This window comes from Orycteropus afer, unplaced genomic scaffold (genome assembly GCF_000298275.1).
Source record: "Orycteropus afer afer isolate SDZICR_OR568_19922 unplaced genomic scaffold, OryAfe1.0 scaffold00605, whole genome shotgun sequence".
Classification (NCBI taxonomy): Eukaryota; Metazoa; Chordata; class Mammalia; order Tubulidentata; family Orycteropodidae; genus Orycteropus; species Orycteropus afer.
Genome location: NW_006922192.1, coordinates 807,069 through 822,472, shown reverse-complemented (window position 1 = coordinate 822,472; position 15,404 = coordinate 807,069). Strand labels below are relative to the sequence as shown.

At 62.6% G+C, this 15,404-nt stretch overlaps 2 protein-coding genes across 2 annotated transcripts; one reads left to right on the top strand and one right to left on the bottom strand.

Moving 5' to 3' along the window:
- Positions 1-214: 214 nt before the first annotated feature.
- GRPEL1 (GrpE like 1, mitochondrial) lies at positions 215-3,888 on the top strand. Its single transcript, XM_007956305.1, has 4 exons — positions 215-276; positions 1,308-1,470; positions 2,856-2,937; positions 3,542-3,888. The coding sequence occupies exons 1-4, from the start codon at positions 215-217 to the stop codon at positions 3,886-3,888; spliced, it is 654 nt and encodes a 217-aa protein (XP_007954496.1).
- A 2,972-nt stretch (positions 3,889-6,860) lies between these two features.
- On the bottom strand, positions 6,861-15,380 carry TADA2B (transcriptional adaptor 2B). The gene is made up of 2 exons (XM_007956303.2): positions 15,111-15,380; positions 6,861-7,853 (listed from the first exon to the last, which is right to left on the bottom strand). Exons 1-2 carry the CDS (start codon positions 15,378-15,380, stop codon positions 6,861-6,863), a joined length of 1,263 nt encoding a protein of 420 aa, XP_007954494.1.
- Between the last annotated feature and the right edge of the window lie 24 nt (positions 15,381-15,404).

Genomic DNA, 15,404 nt, shown 5'->3' with positions numbered 1-15,404 from the left:
CCCCGCCTACAGTCTCCTCCCCCTGCTCCCTTCACCTTTCACCTCCTCACCTTCTGGGGCTCCCCAGGGCTCAGACTCTGCCCCCGGGCCGCAGGTATTGGTGTGTTGTCTGTCTATCACAAGACGTGCGGCCATCGATTGGCTGAGGGGTGTAGGAAGGCACATAGTCTGCGCGTGTTGCGCAGAGGGCGCGTGCGTAGTGGCGGCGGGCGTTATGGCGGCTCGGTGCGTGGGGCTGGCGCGGCGCGCTCTCCCCGCCCTGGCGCGGTCTCTCAGGTAAGGAACGCCGCTAACTGGGCAGCGGCTCCCGCCTCGATTCGCGCGGGCCCGGGAGCTAAGTGTCGGCGGCCTCCGAGTGGGCCCAGTCGGGCACGCGCGGGTCGGGGGACCGCGGGGCCGGGCCCTCGAGTGCAAGGGGCGGTTCACCCACGCGTGTGCGGCCTGGGCGCCTGTAGGCGCCGAGCCCAGGAAGCGCGGCGTCCCGAGGCCGAGCCGCCCCGCCCGGTCCGCGCTCTTCCAGCTCCCAGACCGCGGTCCCGAGCGTCGGGTCAGAGGGCCGGGGACGAGTGGTTTCAACGGGCGCGGCGAGGCCGGGCCGCCGCCGTCCTTCCGCGTTGGTGGGCGTCCCTGCATCGCGGGAGTCGAGGCGGTGCAGGAGCTGTCGGGTCGGGGTGCCGGCGCCGGGACCCTCCCGTACCGGGAGCGGGCAGGTTCTGTGCCCGTCGCGGCCGCCGCCCCCTTTACCCCCGGAAGTTGGGCGGCGCTTCCGCCTGGCTGGGACCGAGCGCTGATGAAAGAGCGCCGCTGGCCCTGGCAGCGCGGCCTGGGCTTGCCGCGTTTCCGGGGTGGCGATCGGACTGGGCGGTAACAGCCCCGTCACTGGAGGGGCGTTGGGAGCGTTGGCTGCCCGTTTGTGCCCGCCCTGCCTTAGCCATGCCTCCTCGCACCCCGGGGTCAGTGCACTTGGGGCCCCAGTACGGTGCTCGCCCCGCCGCCAGTGTTGCTGGCACGTTGCTGGGACGCTGAACAGGCTTCAGCGGAGCTTCTCCGCTGCGAGAGAGGCAAAAAGGCCTGGCTTTCTCCAGTGAAACTGGATCACAGTGGGGTGATCTGGAACGTGGGGCCGCCACGCGTCGGGGCCACTCCACAGCCGCTGACAGCCGCGCCAGTAAAGTGTGGCTGACCTTCGTTAGAGCTGAAAACGAGTCTTTCTCCCCAAGTGGTAGGCAGAGGGTTTACTGCACCTTTGTAAGACCGCTCCATCTCGCTCTCAGAAGCAGGGTGACCACGTGTGGTCCTGTCCGTAGGCCGCCGCCTCGGTTGCTGTGCACGGCCACAAAGCAGAAGAACAGTGGCCCCAACTTGGAAGAGGACTCGGGTCCCGGGGAGCAGAAGGCCGACCCTCCCTCCCCGGAGAAGGTGCTCTTGGAGGAGAAGGTCAAGCTGGAGGAGCAGCTGAAGGAGACAGTGGTAAGGCCTGGCGGGCTCCCAGGGCACACCTGGCGGACCAGTGCCTCGAGCTGGTTTCCAGAGGCTCAGCCATGGCCGACGGAAACCCTGGACCACAGTAGTCTGGTCTCATTGCAGGGGGTCACCGTGATTGGGTCGTGGTCGGGGAGCACAGCAGCGACACCTCTTAGCCCCAAGCTGGAGCTTGACCCTAGTTGGAAACATGCAGCGGTGCCCCGCTCAGAGGTGGCTGGGTGCGCGCGCGGCTCTGCGTGTGTGTTGCTCTCCACAGCCCTGCCAGCGGTCCGGTTCCCCACATCAGGAAACTTCCCGAGACGACATTACTGGCAGGACTGTGGTGAACAGCACACGCTCAGGCAGCGGGGTCAGCAAACCGCTTGGGACGGGCTGGAAATCCTGCGTGGAACGTGCGGCTGCAGCGCCTCGGGCAGCCTGTTTCGCTGGTGCTTGGCCACTGTCCAGGTCCTCGTGGCCCTAGTTCCGGCACGTGCCATATGGTGGTAGTGAATGCAGGCTCCAGCTGGTCTTGCACGTGCTGTGTGTTGGGGAGTTACTACTTCACGTGACAGTATAGGTAGCAGAAACCAAGTTCTCTGAGGGCTTGAGAACACATGGAGAGGTCACATGGCAGTGCTGTTCTGAGCTCCGTACATGAAGCCTCACGACCCTCTGAGCACCATGTCAGCACCCCACCTCACAGGTAGAGAAGCTGGGGCACAGAGATGAAAAGGGCTTCCCGAGGTCACCTGGCTAGCAAGGGGCAGAGCCGGGTAGAAAACTGGGTTAGTCTGAGGAACTTTGCTGGTACCCATGCTTCAGTGCCTGACGGTTAAGAGCAGGGGGCCTTCATAGAGGCCCCCGGGGTAACCAGGAGCTCAGGAGATAGAGTACAGGAAGATTGGTGAGCGGTGAGGGAAGTTACCGGACGGACTGGTTATTACAGTGTCTGAACGGAGGGGCCCCTGGATGGCATCACAACCACCACAGGCCCCGACGGAGTTTCACGTGTCTGGGGAGCAGCCTCTGCCCCGTCCGCATGCACCTTTGGAGCTGTCCGCCGAGGCGTGGGGCGCCTGCTCTGGTTGCCCTGAAGGTTCTAGATCCCTGACCCACTTGGTTTTGAGGAGGCGCAGAGGAGCGTGCATGCCTGGCCTCGTTCCTCTGCTGTGCGAGGATGAGGATGGGCTAGGCTGCTTCCCACTCAGTGGAATGAGTACTGGTGGCTTTCACTCATTCTCACCGAGTTGCCTTATCTGTGGAGAAATGGTGGTGATGACGAGTGATAACATATGCGCTTGGGTCTGGAGCCGGTTCTGAGGCTATGCCCTGTCAGCTTTGCGGCCCCTGAACTTGTTCTGTTTTTCACGGACGTTTCTTTCTTTAAGGAGAAGTACAAGCGTGCTTTGGCAGACACTGAGAACTTGAGGCAGAGGAGTCAGAAGCTGGTGGAGGAGGCAAAGTTATACGGTAACTGTCAGCCCAACCCCAGGTGACACTGGTCCTGGGGGTCACCGGGAGGGGTGGGACGCAGCCACACCTCTCAAGCCGGCAGCAGTGCTGTGTCTGCCTGCGGCCGGAAGTCAGGGCTCTCTCTCTCTGTGAGACGAAGGGCCTGTGGCTCAGGGTGGGCTGTCCGCGGTCAGGCCGTCAGCTCTTTCCTTACCACGCCTTCATTCTGGCTGCCATCTCTGGAGCTGTGAGCCTCACTGTGTAACTGAAGAATGGGGGTAATGGTTATGTTATGGGACCACAGGCACATAGCTGTTAAGGAACAGTGTTGGGGTTTGAGCCCAGCTAGCAGGGTGCTACACACCCCTGCTGTCCTGCCTGTTTAGGAGCCTGGCTGTCCTCCCGGAGGTCACTGTCCCTTTGTCCAAAACAGAATTGAAGGGGAGATGGTTCTGCAGGTTCAACTCCCGGTCTCCGTCCTCCTTCCTCACGTGAACACATTCTTCACGCTTACTTGGCTGTAGTCTCAGGGTTTTCTTATTAAGCCGCAGAATTCTAGGGCAACACATGGTCTCCTGTGCAGGTCACCCGCTGGTGGCTCACTCTCCTCTCCCCGCCGCAGGCATCCAGGGCTTCTGCAAGGACTTGCTGGAGGTTGCCGACATCCTGGAGAAGGCCACACAGAGTGTCCCGAAGGAAGAGGTCCACGCGGACAACCCGCACCTCAAGAGCCTGTACGAGGGCCTGGTCATGACCGAGGTCCAGATGCAGAAGGTGTTCACCAAGCACGGCTTGCACAGGTTGGACCCTGTCGGGGCCAAGTTCGACCCCTACGAGCATGAGGCCTTGTTCCACGCACCGGTGGAGGGCAAGGAGCCGGGCACGGTGGCGCTGGTCAGCAAGGTGGGCTACAAGCTGCACGGGCGCACGCTGCGGCCCGCCCTGGTCGGCGTGGTCAAGGACGCCTAGCTGCCGCGAGCGCTGCTCTGCTGTTGGTCACTCGCTGGGACTTGCGAGGCTGGGCCCCGTCAACTGTGACTACTTCTGGCTCCTCCCACGCCTTGTTGGGGAGATGAAGTAACCAGCTGCAAGACAGAAGACTAAGCTGGCTGCGTGCTGGTGCCGTCAGACCGACTCCGCCCCGACTGTTAGCACGTGGTTACTAGATTCACGTTCTTGGGGCCTGCGGCCGGCCGGTAGAGGACCACGAAGCATGCTGTATCTGCTCAAATGGGGGTCATAAAGGTGTCTCAATAAAGCGTCTTTGGGAATCGTGTTCGCCGCCTGGACGTGCCGTCTCTACCTCTCCCCCGGCAGGTCTGTCGCTGGAGGTGCGAGCTCCGTGGTACTGGGTAAGCAGCAGGGAGAGTTAAACCTTGTTGCTCTCTGGGTGTTTTTCTGGTGTCTGTGAGGAACGGATGTGGGTGTGTAACTAGTTGCTATCTAGCTGTAGGTAACTTCTGGTCCCAGGCCTTTCCCTGGGGGCTGATGTGAACGGCTGGTACTCCATTTTGCCGGTGACTGGATTCAACACTGCTTTTATTCACGTGAGTCTGGTGGCATGGTGCCTCAGGCATCTGACTGCTAACCAGAAGGTTGGCGGTTCACACTCACCAGCCACTCTGTGGTGGAAGGAAGACGGGGCAATCTGCTTCTATGAAGACTGGCCACCTCAGAAACCCAAAGAGCATTGTGATGAGTCACGACTGACTCGACAGCAGTGAGTTTTTGTTCATGTGAACTGAGATGTTTTCATCTCTGTTCAGACGGTTGCTGACTGCCTCGGGAACGTTCCCTAAGGGCCGTCTGCTTGGGAGACCTTAACTATTAGTGGTCCATTTGGCAGTTTTAAGAGGATCAGAGCCCTGTGTTCATCATCTTCCCGTTTTGGGTAACTGTGTTGGGTCCTGAGCCACCAGGGAGGGTTTGCCATGCTGCCTGCCCCATCCCCAGGCCATGGGGTTAACAGATGACGGACACACGGGAGCAGGTGGACCTGTGGCTCTGGCCTGTCGGGACAGCAGAAGCTGTGGCCACAGCAGGCATACAGCTGCCTTGCCGGGCACCATCACCGGCGGGACTTCATGGGCCTCGTCCATGTCAACAGCACGTGACTGTGCTATCAGAACCAGGAAGAGGTGCCCCCTGCTGTCTGGAGGCTCGCAAGAGGATGCTGCTGTCAGATGCACTTGGCTGGGGACAGCCACACGGCAGTTTGGCTTATGATTCTGGAAGGTGGCGTGTTTTCCCACGCGGTTCCCTCTTAAACCTTTAAGCACCTAAAGGTACTGGCTAGAGAGCTCCCACGGGACTCGGGGAGCCTGGGGTCTTGTGTGCCACCACTGCCGTGGGCAGCAGCAGCAGAACACACCAGGGGCCGGGTGGCCCGGCAGAGCAGGGAGGGAGGGGCAGCAACGGGCTGGACCAGGGAGAGACCCTCTGCCTCAGTCCCACCTTCCTTACGGAACTTGACCGCGGGCCCAGTAAGCTCCTGACGCTGTCAAGACTGACAGGCACACAGACGCCTGCCTGTTCTCGCTGCTGGGAGCCCTCCAGGCTCAGGAACAACAGAAACTAGGACTAAACTTGACCCTCACTGAACTGGAACTCCATGCAGCAAAGCCAAGAACAAGCCGCAGCCAGTGGCTCTCGGGACCCTGGTGACAGAGTCCTATCATCTTCAGAACCACTGGCTAAGATGGTGGATGTAAAGGCCCAGCTCACTGCTGGTTGGGAGTGGGTGGTACTGGCCCATACTTAGGGGACAGTGTGGGGCCCTGGGGCCACCACCCCAAGGCTCCATACTTGATGTTGCCAAAGAAACAGGCTTGACTGACAGGGTGCCCCGCACTAGCATGTACCATCCCAACTAAAGCCACGTGCAAGCTACTTGAAACGTTTTATTTAACGCTGAAAACCTCCCTCGGGGTAGACGGGGACAGAGGAAGGAAAAGGCACCTGGATTAAGTCCTTGGAAACAATGAAGGTATTCTTTCAGTAACTGCTTCAATGTAACCCCAAGCCCAGCTCCTCTTGGAATCCAACAGTCTCTTGGTACCAACGGGCAGGAGAGGCAGACACTCTGTGAGGGAGAGATGGCCTTGGGGACTCACCACGGAGCAGGGCCTGAGCAGCAGCTGGAGAGACAGGCTCCCCTCCCAGGAGAGGGAGGGCCCAGAAACAGCTCTTGAAGAGGCCTATGTAGTCCAAGTCACTCGGAGCCCTGGTCTGTGACAGGTCCTGGCGAGCCTACCCCTGCTGCTCACAGCTAGTCTGCAGGGGCCCGGTGAGCCCCTCAAGATGCCCCAGTCTGGCTGGTGTGGCCATGTTCTGGTGAGGAGGGTACCGGAGCAGGAAGAAACCCCAGAGGAGGTGAATCCAGGGCCCTGAAAGTAGCCCTTGTGAGACGAGGTGGCCGGAGCAGCCTCGGCAGAGCGCAGAGCCCTGATGTCAGGTGTCCCTGCCGTGGGTGAGCCCGTCCTTCCACAGGGACCACAGGCTCTGCCAGGAAGGGCGGCCTCGGGCTTTGGGAACACGCTGTAACGGCTGCCGTGCATGCTTGGGGGCTGCTGGACCCACTGCGACTCCTGATGACCCTCCTGCCACGGTCTCACCTGTGACAGGAGCCGCTACCCCGACCACCTGTCTAAAGTGCCAGGTGCCAGGCTGTAGGGCAGCAGAGGGGGCACCACCACCCACGCATAGCCATCGTGCTGGTAGAATCGGGCAAGTCCCATCTCAGCCTTCTCCAGACACTCACTGGGGCCGGCAGTCTGTGGCAGCAGGGCTCTGGGGTCTGAGTCGGATGTCCACACCCGTTCACTACTGCTTCCCTCAGAGGCAGGGCAGGAACTAGGCCTTAGCTAAGGGACTCATTTAAGAAGCTCAAGCAGGGCCCGCGGCTGCTCCTCCCTGAGCCACGGGCAGCCATGGCGCCGGCCTCAGGAGGCATCCCTTGATATCCACCCACTCTCTGTGAGGAAGTTCAAAATCCTCTTCTTGAGGACCTTGTCCAGGTAGCTGGGGAGGCGGCTCTTGGCAGGGACGCCCTGGCGCTTCTGCAGGTGGTCTTTGATGATGATTGTCTTGGCGGTGACGTAGCGCGCGGGGCTCAGGTTCAGGGAGCTGCACAGCACCTTCTCGCGGTCCGACAGCAGCTCGAAGCCGGGCAGGTGCTCCATGGCCGCGAACTCGCCGTCGCGGCCGTCCTCCCTGCCCCTCTTGGAGGCGGCCAGGCTCTTGTTCTCCTTACGCTTCTCCCGCTTGTGCCGCGCGGCCTCGTACTCGGCCGACTCCTCCATCTTGGTGATGCCGTTGCGCCGGTACCGCTGCAGCTCCCGGATCTTGGCCCGCAGGGCCTTCTCCTTGTGCATGTTGTCAAACAGGTCGTCCAGCTCCTTGCAGGACAGGAACTGGCAGAGCGGCCGCAGCCGCAGCCGCAGCTCCTTCTCCTCCTTGGCCACCTTGCGCCTGGCCGCCTTCTCCTTGTCCTTGCGATCCTTGCCCAGGAAGGCCGGCACCAGGTTGTAGTCGCGGGCGATGTTCTTGCGCCGCTGCCTCTCGCGCAGCTTCCGCACATACATGTCCACGTGGGCGCGCTTCAGCTCGATCTCCACGTCGTCGTCGTCGTAGTTTACCGACAGCCCGCTGATGAGCGTCTCGGCCTCCTGGTCGTACTCGATCTCATAGTCGTCCCGGAGCGGCATGTACCCCAGCTGCTGCTGCTCGGCCGCCGAGATGTCCAGCGGGGGCAGCGGTGTGGTGAGGCTGGGCGAGAGCGGGCCGCCGCCGGGGCACGTGTGGTCAGTGACGCGGTTGGGGATGGTGTCGGGGATGCAGGCCTTGCCCAGGTTGCCGTGGATGTACATGCTCACGTAGTGCTCCATCACCTCCTGGGGCGTCCGGGACGCGCCCACGTGCGCAGCCATGTCCTCCTGCAACGAGAGGGCACAGTGAGCTCTGAGCCACTGGAGGCTGCTCCCTGAAGGTCCCCGCACCCTCGTCCCCGCCACCGAGTCGCTGGGCTAGGCGCTCCTTCCTGCGCAGATCTGCAGGGGACACCCGGGCTGGAGGTCAGAGATGGTGGGCCACCAGGGAGAGGGGACTGGCCCGGGCCGTGGGGTAGGGTGGTGGCTGGTGAGACTGTAAGATGGTGCCATGCTGAGCTCTGTAGCAGTTGACGGGGGACTCACCACCCCGACCCCGTGTATTCCCAGATACACAATCAGGGCTTTCCCACGCTCAGAAAGGGGCCAACCACCGAAATGCCCACGGACAGACGAATGGATACACATGCAGTCCACCCACAGACAGGACAGTACTCAGCCGGAAAGAGACACGGAGTCCTGAGACCGCCACACGGGGACCTTGAAACCCTTGGGCCGAGTGGGTCAGTCAGTCCCACAAGACAAGTCCTGTGTGATGTCACAGAGAAGAGATGAGACTTTCAGTGGTTCTGGGGACGGGACAAGGGGGACGTGTGCTCCAGGTGGGGAATGACCTGGAGGGACCGTGAGAACGGGGCGCAACCTGAAGGACGTCAGCCCACCCTGGCCTGAGTGTGTACAAGCTGTCAAGATCACGTACGTTCTGTTGGGTCGATCTCACCACAAAAGGACCCGGCCAGCAGCGCCACGCTGTCCCCGGCACCCGGCCCGCTCCCCTCAGCTTCCTCCCTGCCAGGCCAGGGAGCGGGCACATCCCCTCCCAGCAAGCAAAGACAGTACCAGCCCCTCGTCCCGCGTGGACCCGCCCGTAAGACAGGGCACCTCGGGGAGTGCTGGGAGGAGCAGCGTCCACACTGCACGGCTGAAACCCCCTCCGGCCTAGAGCTGCCCCGGTGCGAGAAGTAACCAGTGACGAGGGTTTATTGACGGCAGGAAACCGTACTGGGCTCTGGATCTCTTCCTCTGCCTAAGGGCCTCTTCCTCGCCGGCAACCACGAAACCGCTCAAGGATCCCGGAGGGTGACGTGCGCTTATCAGCACCCCGCCCGCTCCTCAAGGCTGCGCCCCGTGGCCGCGCTCTGCCAGCCGCACAAGCAAGTGCCCTGAAGGCCGGGCACCCTGCCTGCTGACGGCGGCTCTGTGGGCGTCGCCCCGGGGGGGCGGGAGAGTCAGTCTCAGAACTGCAGCATGATGTCACTGCCACCCTTGTGCCCACCCACCGCCGCACGCTGGCCTGCTCTCGGAATCCGCGGTGATGCTGTGGGTGGGGCAGCAGCGACGCCCACGTGAAGGAAGGTGCCCCAGCCTGGCCGACGGCAGGGACCGGCACCAGCCACTTCGGGAGCAGAGCCGGGCCCCGGTCCGCATGGGGCCCCGGCCCACGCTGCCCGCTCCAGCCGTGCCCTGCACCCCTGTGAGCACCGTGGCTGCCCCGGGCGCAGCCTGGCTCCTGTGTCACAGGGTGCGGTGCCTGAGCTGGGCTCTCAGTGAGGACTGGCCTGGGCTGTGCCCTGTGAGACACACCGGGAGGCCGCCGCTGACCACGTGGCTGCCACGTGCTCCGCGAGCCGTGAGTGCCTGCTGAGGATGGGCGTCCCAGCCCACAAAAGCAGCTCTGACCCAGGGCGCTGACATGCTTGGTCTGCGCACCTCTTCCTCAGCCTCAGTATCTGGGAGGCAGCACGGCCTCAGCGCGGGGCCGGCACAAGAGGTGACCAGTGGGTGCGTAGATGTGTCCGGAAACACCGGAGCTTACGAGGCACCAGGCCTGCGTCCCGCGGGCCACGCAGAGAGGCGGCCTGGCCACTGCACGCTTTGGGACCCTTCGTTTTTTTCTACTTTATGAATAAAAATTAAACAAAAGGCCAGAGTAGATGTGTCACAGGAGGGCCTGGCGCCCTGGCCTGGCTGCGTGCTCCCCAGGAACTCAGCTCGCCACGTGAGGGAACACACTACCACACAACCACGGGGACACCTCACGCGTCCCAGCTATGACAGGCAGGGCCGTCCCAGGTGGGAGGGCACCCGGAGGCTCTGGGACCCAGCTCTGAGGGTCGCTGGGGCCGCGTGGCACAGCCAGCCTGGCCTCTGCAGCCATGGCGATGATGGAGCTGCGAAAGCTGTGGGAGGGGTTACTCTCTCTTGGCTGTTTTTTTGGTAAAGCTAAAATTGCTTCAAAATACAAGTGTTTGAAAAATAAAGTTAAACTGTGCCTCAGAATCCTGTCAAGGGTGTGTGAGAATTCCACACAGAGTACTGGGAAAAACTGCCCAACCCAAAGGGCCACAGTGGGGAGAAGGCGTGTGGAGCGGAAGCGCCGTACCCCCACCCTCCACGTCCACCAGGGAGGCCACAGCACGTCTGTGGCTCAGGGTCCGCGTGGCACCACCGGCTCCGCAGTCACAGCAAGGCCCCAGGCTCCAGTGGGTGCCTCTTCGTTGTCCCCAGGCGGGTGGGCGGCCACGGGCCCCTGCTCCCCAGCCCAGCTCAGCAGGGGGACTGGAGCTCTTGGGGGGACACATGGAGCCACAGGTCGGGGACTAGAGCCTGGCCACCAGCATCAGCCTGAGAGCGGCTGAAAAGCCCCTGCGGGCCCCCATTAGCTCCCTGGGAGTCCACGTCTGCTTAGCAAGGCTGGGCCATGGGGCTGCGGTCGCGATGGGGCAGTCTAAACAGACCCAGAGAGGGAGGGACACACTGGGGGCTCTGACGGGCCAGAGGATGGCGTCCCAGTGAAGAGTGCCCTGAGTGGTGACACGTGACCTGCCTGCCTCCTGCAGGTCAGGAGACAGCCGTCACCCCTTGAGTGTCATCATGCCATCAGCAACCAGGAAAGCCAGTTATCCCTTCCCCCATTCACAGCTGAAGCTTTTGCTGAATCCAGAAGCTTGGATGATGTATGGATGATGGGTGGGTGGGTATGTGGGTGGGTGAATGGGTGGATGGATGGATAGGTGGGTGGGTGAGAAGGTGGGTGGAGTGTTGGATGGATAGGTGGGTGGGTGAGGTGTGTGGAGGGAGGGATGGATGGATGGATGGGTGGGTGAGCAGGTGGGTGGAGAGTTGCATGGATAGATGGGTGGGTGGGTGGTGGATGGATGGGTGAGTATGTGGGTGGGTGAATGGGTGGATGGATGGATAGGTGGGTGGGTGGAAGGTTGGATGGATGGGTGGGTGGGTGAGTAGGTGGTGGGTGGATGGGTGAGTGAGTAGGTGGGTGAAGGGTTGGGTGGGTGGAGGAGTGGGTGGGTAGGTGAGGAGGTGGGTGGAGGGTTGGAGGGATGGATGGTGGATGGATGATGACTGGGTGGCTGGGTGGGGGTACAGGCAGAAGCAACAGAAGTGGGTTTGGGGGAATGACACTTGGAGACCACTTCTCCCGCTGCAGCGGTCTTAACACACAGGGTAAGCAGCCCTAAGCTGAAAGACACAGTGCCGGGGTTTGTACTTCCTTTATGCCTGCTCTTAGAAAGAAAAAAGCAAAGCCTTGCTCTCGTCCTTTGGAGTTGCCCCCCTAAGACCTTCCTCCAAGGACACCGAACTCGGCCAATGGGCCAACGGCCACGATGCTTCCTCTCAGGAAAGGGCGGCCTCCCAGTTAGCACCGCTCGCCCGTCAGGGTCCCTGCGGCCCCCTGTCCTCCAGCACGTGAGTGGGGGCAGGAAGGGTCAGAGAAGCCCCGGTCCTGAGAGGAACCCTCACGGTCACTCCCGCCATGGGCAGGGTGGGTGCGCTCGGGGCTCTGATCTGCCCACCTCGTGCTGGCAGCCACCCTCCGCTGCTGCAGCCAAGCCCTGCCACTCCCGCCCGGGCGACGGCACCCCACCCAGTTCTCTCCTCACAAGCGGGCTCAGCGAGGCCGTTTCCCAGCCAACAACCTTCAGCAGTGCTATCTCCTGCTGCACAGCCCCTCGGCCCAGGCCCGGACAGTCTACACACAAGTTTAAAGGCCCGAGGAAAAGACAAAGAAGGAATCCACAGACTCTGAAGGGAGAGACGTCTGCAGAGCTAAGTGTCCACACACACCCCGCCTCTCCTACCTGAGAACAGAACTGGGCGGTGCCCGTCTACCACCACCAGCTCACAGCAGACGGTCCCAGACACAGCAGGAAGCAAAGACCACCCAAACTCCAATCGGAAACCCACAAACCCAGTGGGCGGGTTGACACTAGAGGACTGGAAACCATACACTCTCGAGAATACCTAGGACGTGTCGAGTCAGACCCAGTGACTGGCACATGCGAACAGGTCATAAAAGGGAAGCACGGTCACATACACGCACACGCGCGTGTGAACACACGATCACGTACACGCACGTGCACATGTGACTAAACCGCATGTCCGAAGTGGCAGAAGAGTCTCAGACGAGGACAGAGCCCTGAGGGGCAGAGCGGCTGGGCCAGGACACGTGGCCAGAAGAACTGTGCTCCTCAGGGCGGCCTGTCATCGGGGGGCGTTGGGGACGTAGACACTCAGGCCTCCTCTGGCCCAGGAGCCAGAAGCAGCACTGAAACACCTCCCACGTGGCCTGCTGCACACTGCGAGGCTGGGCGCAAGGCTGGGCAGAGGCCCCACCTTCAGTCCTCGCCGCCTCGGTGGCAAACCTCCCTCCTCCAGGCTCTCGCCACTGGGTAGGCAGTGTGGCTAGGAGCTCCCACACAGGCTGCTGGGAAAACCCCTGGAGTTGCCCAGGGGCCAGGGTGCCTGGCAATCATTTGGGTTTCAGCTGTAAGGTGGGGCGTGGCATGGGGGTCGCAGGCCTTGCCAAGGTGTGGACAGTCCTACAAAGCCCACGACCCGTCTGGGAGAAGGCACTCGGGCAGAGGAGTAGACACGGTCCAGGAGAGCCAGCCAGGGGTTTAAGCTGCAAGGACGTAGCACCCACGGAGAGGTGACAGGATGTGGCTTGTCTGTAAAGGTCACTCTGATTATGGCATGTGGAGAGGGCTGTGGGGACGAGAGTGATGGGGACCAGTGTGGAGGTTCCAGAAGTTGTCAAGACAAGAGGGGCCATCAGCCTGGACAACGGGGCTGGTCAAGCGCTGGACGTGTCGTTAAGATGAGGATGCTGACACACTAGCTGTGGAGAGGGACTGACGTGGTGCACAATCTGGTCGCGTCAAGCTGCAATGTCCCTACAGTGAGCCGCTGAGGATGGCAGGCAGGTGACACAGAGACTGGGGCTCAGGCCACAGGATTAGAACCGTGAGCTCCTAGAGGGCGAGGCCTCTCAGTGCTTCTCACAGCCGGCCCAACGCAGGCAGTCACCAGCTGTGACGGGGGACGCCCCTCACGAACGCCACTCCTCAGGGCTCCCAGGGCCTGACGTTTCAGAAGCAGACTGCCAAGGCGTGCCTCCAAGGTGCCCTGGGCAGCCTCGAACTGCTGAGCCTTTGTCTTATTTGGTATTTTACTGAGTTTCTGGTGAAAGCTCCCAGCTTTCCTGTTAGTAGCAAGTGCCTAACTGTCTATACCACCCGGGGCGTCTTAGGTGTCAACACCGAAAGGGTGTCACTCAAAGGCCTTCAGTGACCACAGGAGGCGGGGTCCTGGATGCAGGCACGTTGGTGAGGCCCCATGCCGGGGCCACTCTGCAGAAGGACAGGAGCAGGGGGAAGGGCAGCGGGGCTCTGGGGCCAGAGGGGAGCCGTGCTGCTGGGGAGGTGGGGCCCCGCGCCCAGAGGAGAGGGCGGGAAGGCCTGCTGCTCAGCCACGCACTGGGCGGCCACACGGCCTCGGTGGCGCTGGGCCAGAGCACGGCAAGGTGGCGGCCCTCTCCCACGCGACGGCCGTGCCCTGCTGGAGGCCGGAGAGCGCCCCTCGGTGCAGAAGAGCCCCACTTCCCAGGGTGTCCGGCCCACAAACAATCCTTCTCCATCACAGAGACGTCTTCCCCAGAACGTGAGGACGTCTGCCCGGGCCGGGACCCGCTCCCACCCCCAGTGTCCAGCGTCCTGTCTCCAGCTGCCCCATCGGCGCCACTGGCTTCTCGACGGCTGAGTCCTCGGAAGGAGATTGTCCGGCTCTTCCTCCAAGGCACCTGAGTGCACTCGAACTTCTGAACTTCGGTTGGCAAACGAGTGCACTCGCTACACGCACCGCCAGGGCCGGGTGCTGCAGGTGCCGGGAGCCTACAACCAGCAGGGCGCAGACAAGCACAGGAGTCGCGAGCCCAGGTGTCTGTGAGCCTTGCTGCGCGCCCACTGCCATTCCTGTCAAGTCTGCCGAGAGAAGCACCTCCACCACCCTGACTCAGCTGAGGCGCCGGGTCCGCATGGCCTGCACTCAGGAAATCCCCATCCCAGGCACTCCTAAAGGTGAGGACGCGCGCTCTGCGGTCAGAAAACCCCAGCGCCTGGCTGTGTGATCTTGCACATGTAACCTAACCTCTCTGAGCCACTTTCCCATCTCTAAAACAGGCGGTTGGCTGGGCCCGCCTTATTGCTCTCGTGTTGTGCTGAGCGAGCGAGCCACGCACCGAAAGAGCAGACGAGGCTTTCCCAGAGGCGGCTGCAGCTACAAGACTCCTGGGGGCACTCACTGAAGCGGAGGGTCGGGGTCCCCAAACAGAAATCGAGGTCCCTGGCCCAGGAGCCGTGGCCAGTGAGACAGGGTCTGGGTCTCTGGCCCCGGAGGTACAGTGAGCCAGAGGTCAGGTCTCCAGCGCGGGTGTCAGCTCTCTAGTCCGTGGGTCAGGGGTCCCGGCCCAAGGAAACACGGACAGTGAACCTGGGGTTAGGTCTCCAGCCCGTGGTCGGCGTCCCCAGTCCGCAGAGGCATAAACAGTGAGCCTGGGGTTCTGGTCCTGGGCCCTGGAGTCACAGGCAGTGAACCTGGGGTCAGGTCTCCAGCCCGTGGTCGGGGTCCTGGCCCGGGGAGGTACGGACAATATAACTGGGGTCAGGGTCTCTGGTTCAGGAGGCCACAGACAGCGAGCCTGGGGCGGGGTCTCCAGCCCAGAAAGGCACCGACAATGAGCTTGGACTCTTGGTCCCGGGCCCGGGAGGCATGGCCAGTGAGCCCAGGGTTCCGGAGAGACAGGAGAGTGGACCTGGGGCCAGGTCTCCAGCCCGGGGAGATGCGGATAGCGAGCCTGGGGCTGGGTTTCCAACCCGGGGTCGGGGTCCCAGCCCGGGAAGGAACGGACAGTGGACGTGGGGTCCCGGCCCCCGGCCTGGGAGGCACGGACAGTGGCTCCGGGGTCAGGTCTCCGGCCCGGGGGTCAGGTCCCCGGGGCGCGCTCACCCAGTTCCCGAAGCCGAACTGCTCGATGGCGTCCAGCAGCAGCTGCTCCTCGCGGCTGGTCCAGCCGCCCTCGGCCTCGGGGCCCCAGAGCGTGAAGCGGCCGCCGTCCACCAGCTGGTAGCCGTGGTAGCGGCGGTGGTGGCCGATCTCGGCGCCGGCCGAGAAGCACTCGGGGCAGAGTTCGATATCCTGGCACTCGGTGCAGCGGAAGCGCAGCGGGCTCACCTCCGCCAGGCAGTACACGCAGTACTTCTTGCCGAGCTCCGCCATCTTCCCGCGGGGCGCGCCGCCGCC

What these genes read in the sequence shown, in the direction of transcription:
- GRPEL1 (XM_007956305.1), top strand. Translation starts at nt 215, where the DNA reads ATGGCGGCTCGGTGCGTGGGGCTGGCGCGGCGCGCTCTCCCCGCCCTG. An exon ending in GCCCTGGCGCGGTCTCTCAG is followed by an intron (nt 277 to 1,307) that starts GTAAGGAACGCC and finishes TCCTGTCCGTAG; the next exon opens with GCCGCCGCCTCGGTTGCTGT. An exon ending in AGCAGCTGAAGGAGACAGTG is followed by an intron (nt 1,471 to 2,855) that starts GTAAGGCCTGGC and finishes TCTTTCTTTAAG; the next exon opens with GAGAAGTACAAGCGTGCTTT.
- TADA2B (XM_007956303.2), bottom strand. Translation starts at nt 15,380, where the DNA reads ATGGCGGAGCTCGGCAAGAAGTACTGCGTGTACTGCCTGGCGGAGGTG. An exon ending in AGTTCGGCTTCGGGAACTGG is followed by an intron (nt 7,854 to 15,110) that starts GTGAGCGCGCCC and finishes CTCTCGTTGCAG; the next exon opens with GAGGACATGGCTGCGCACGT.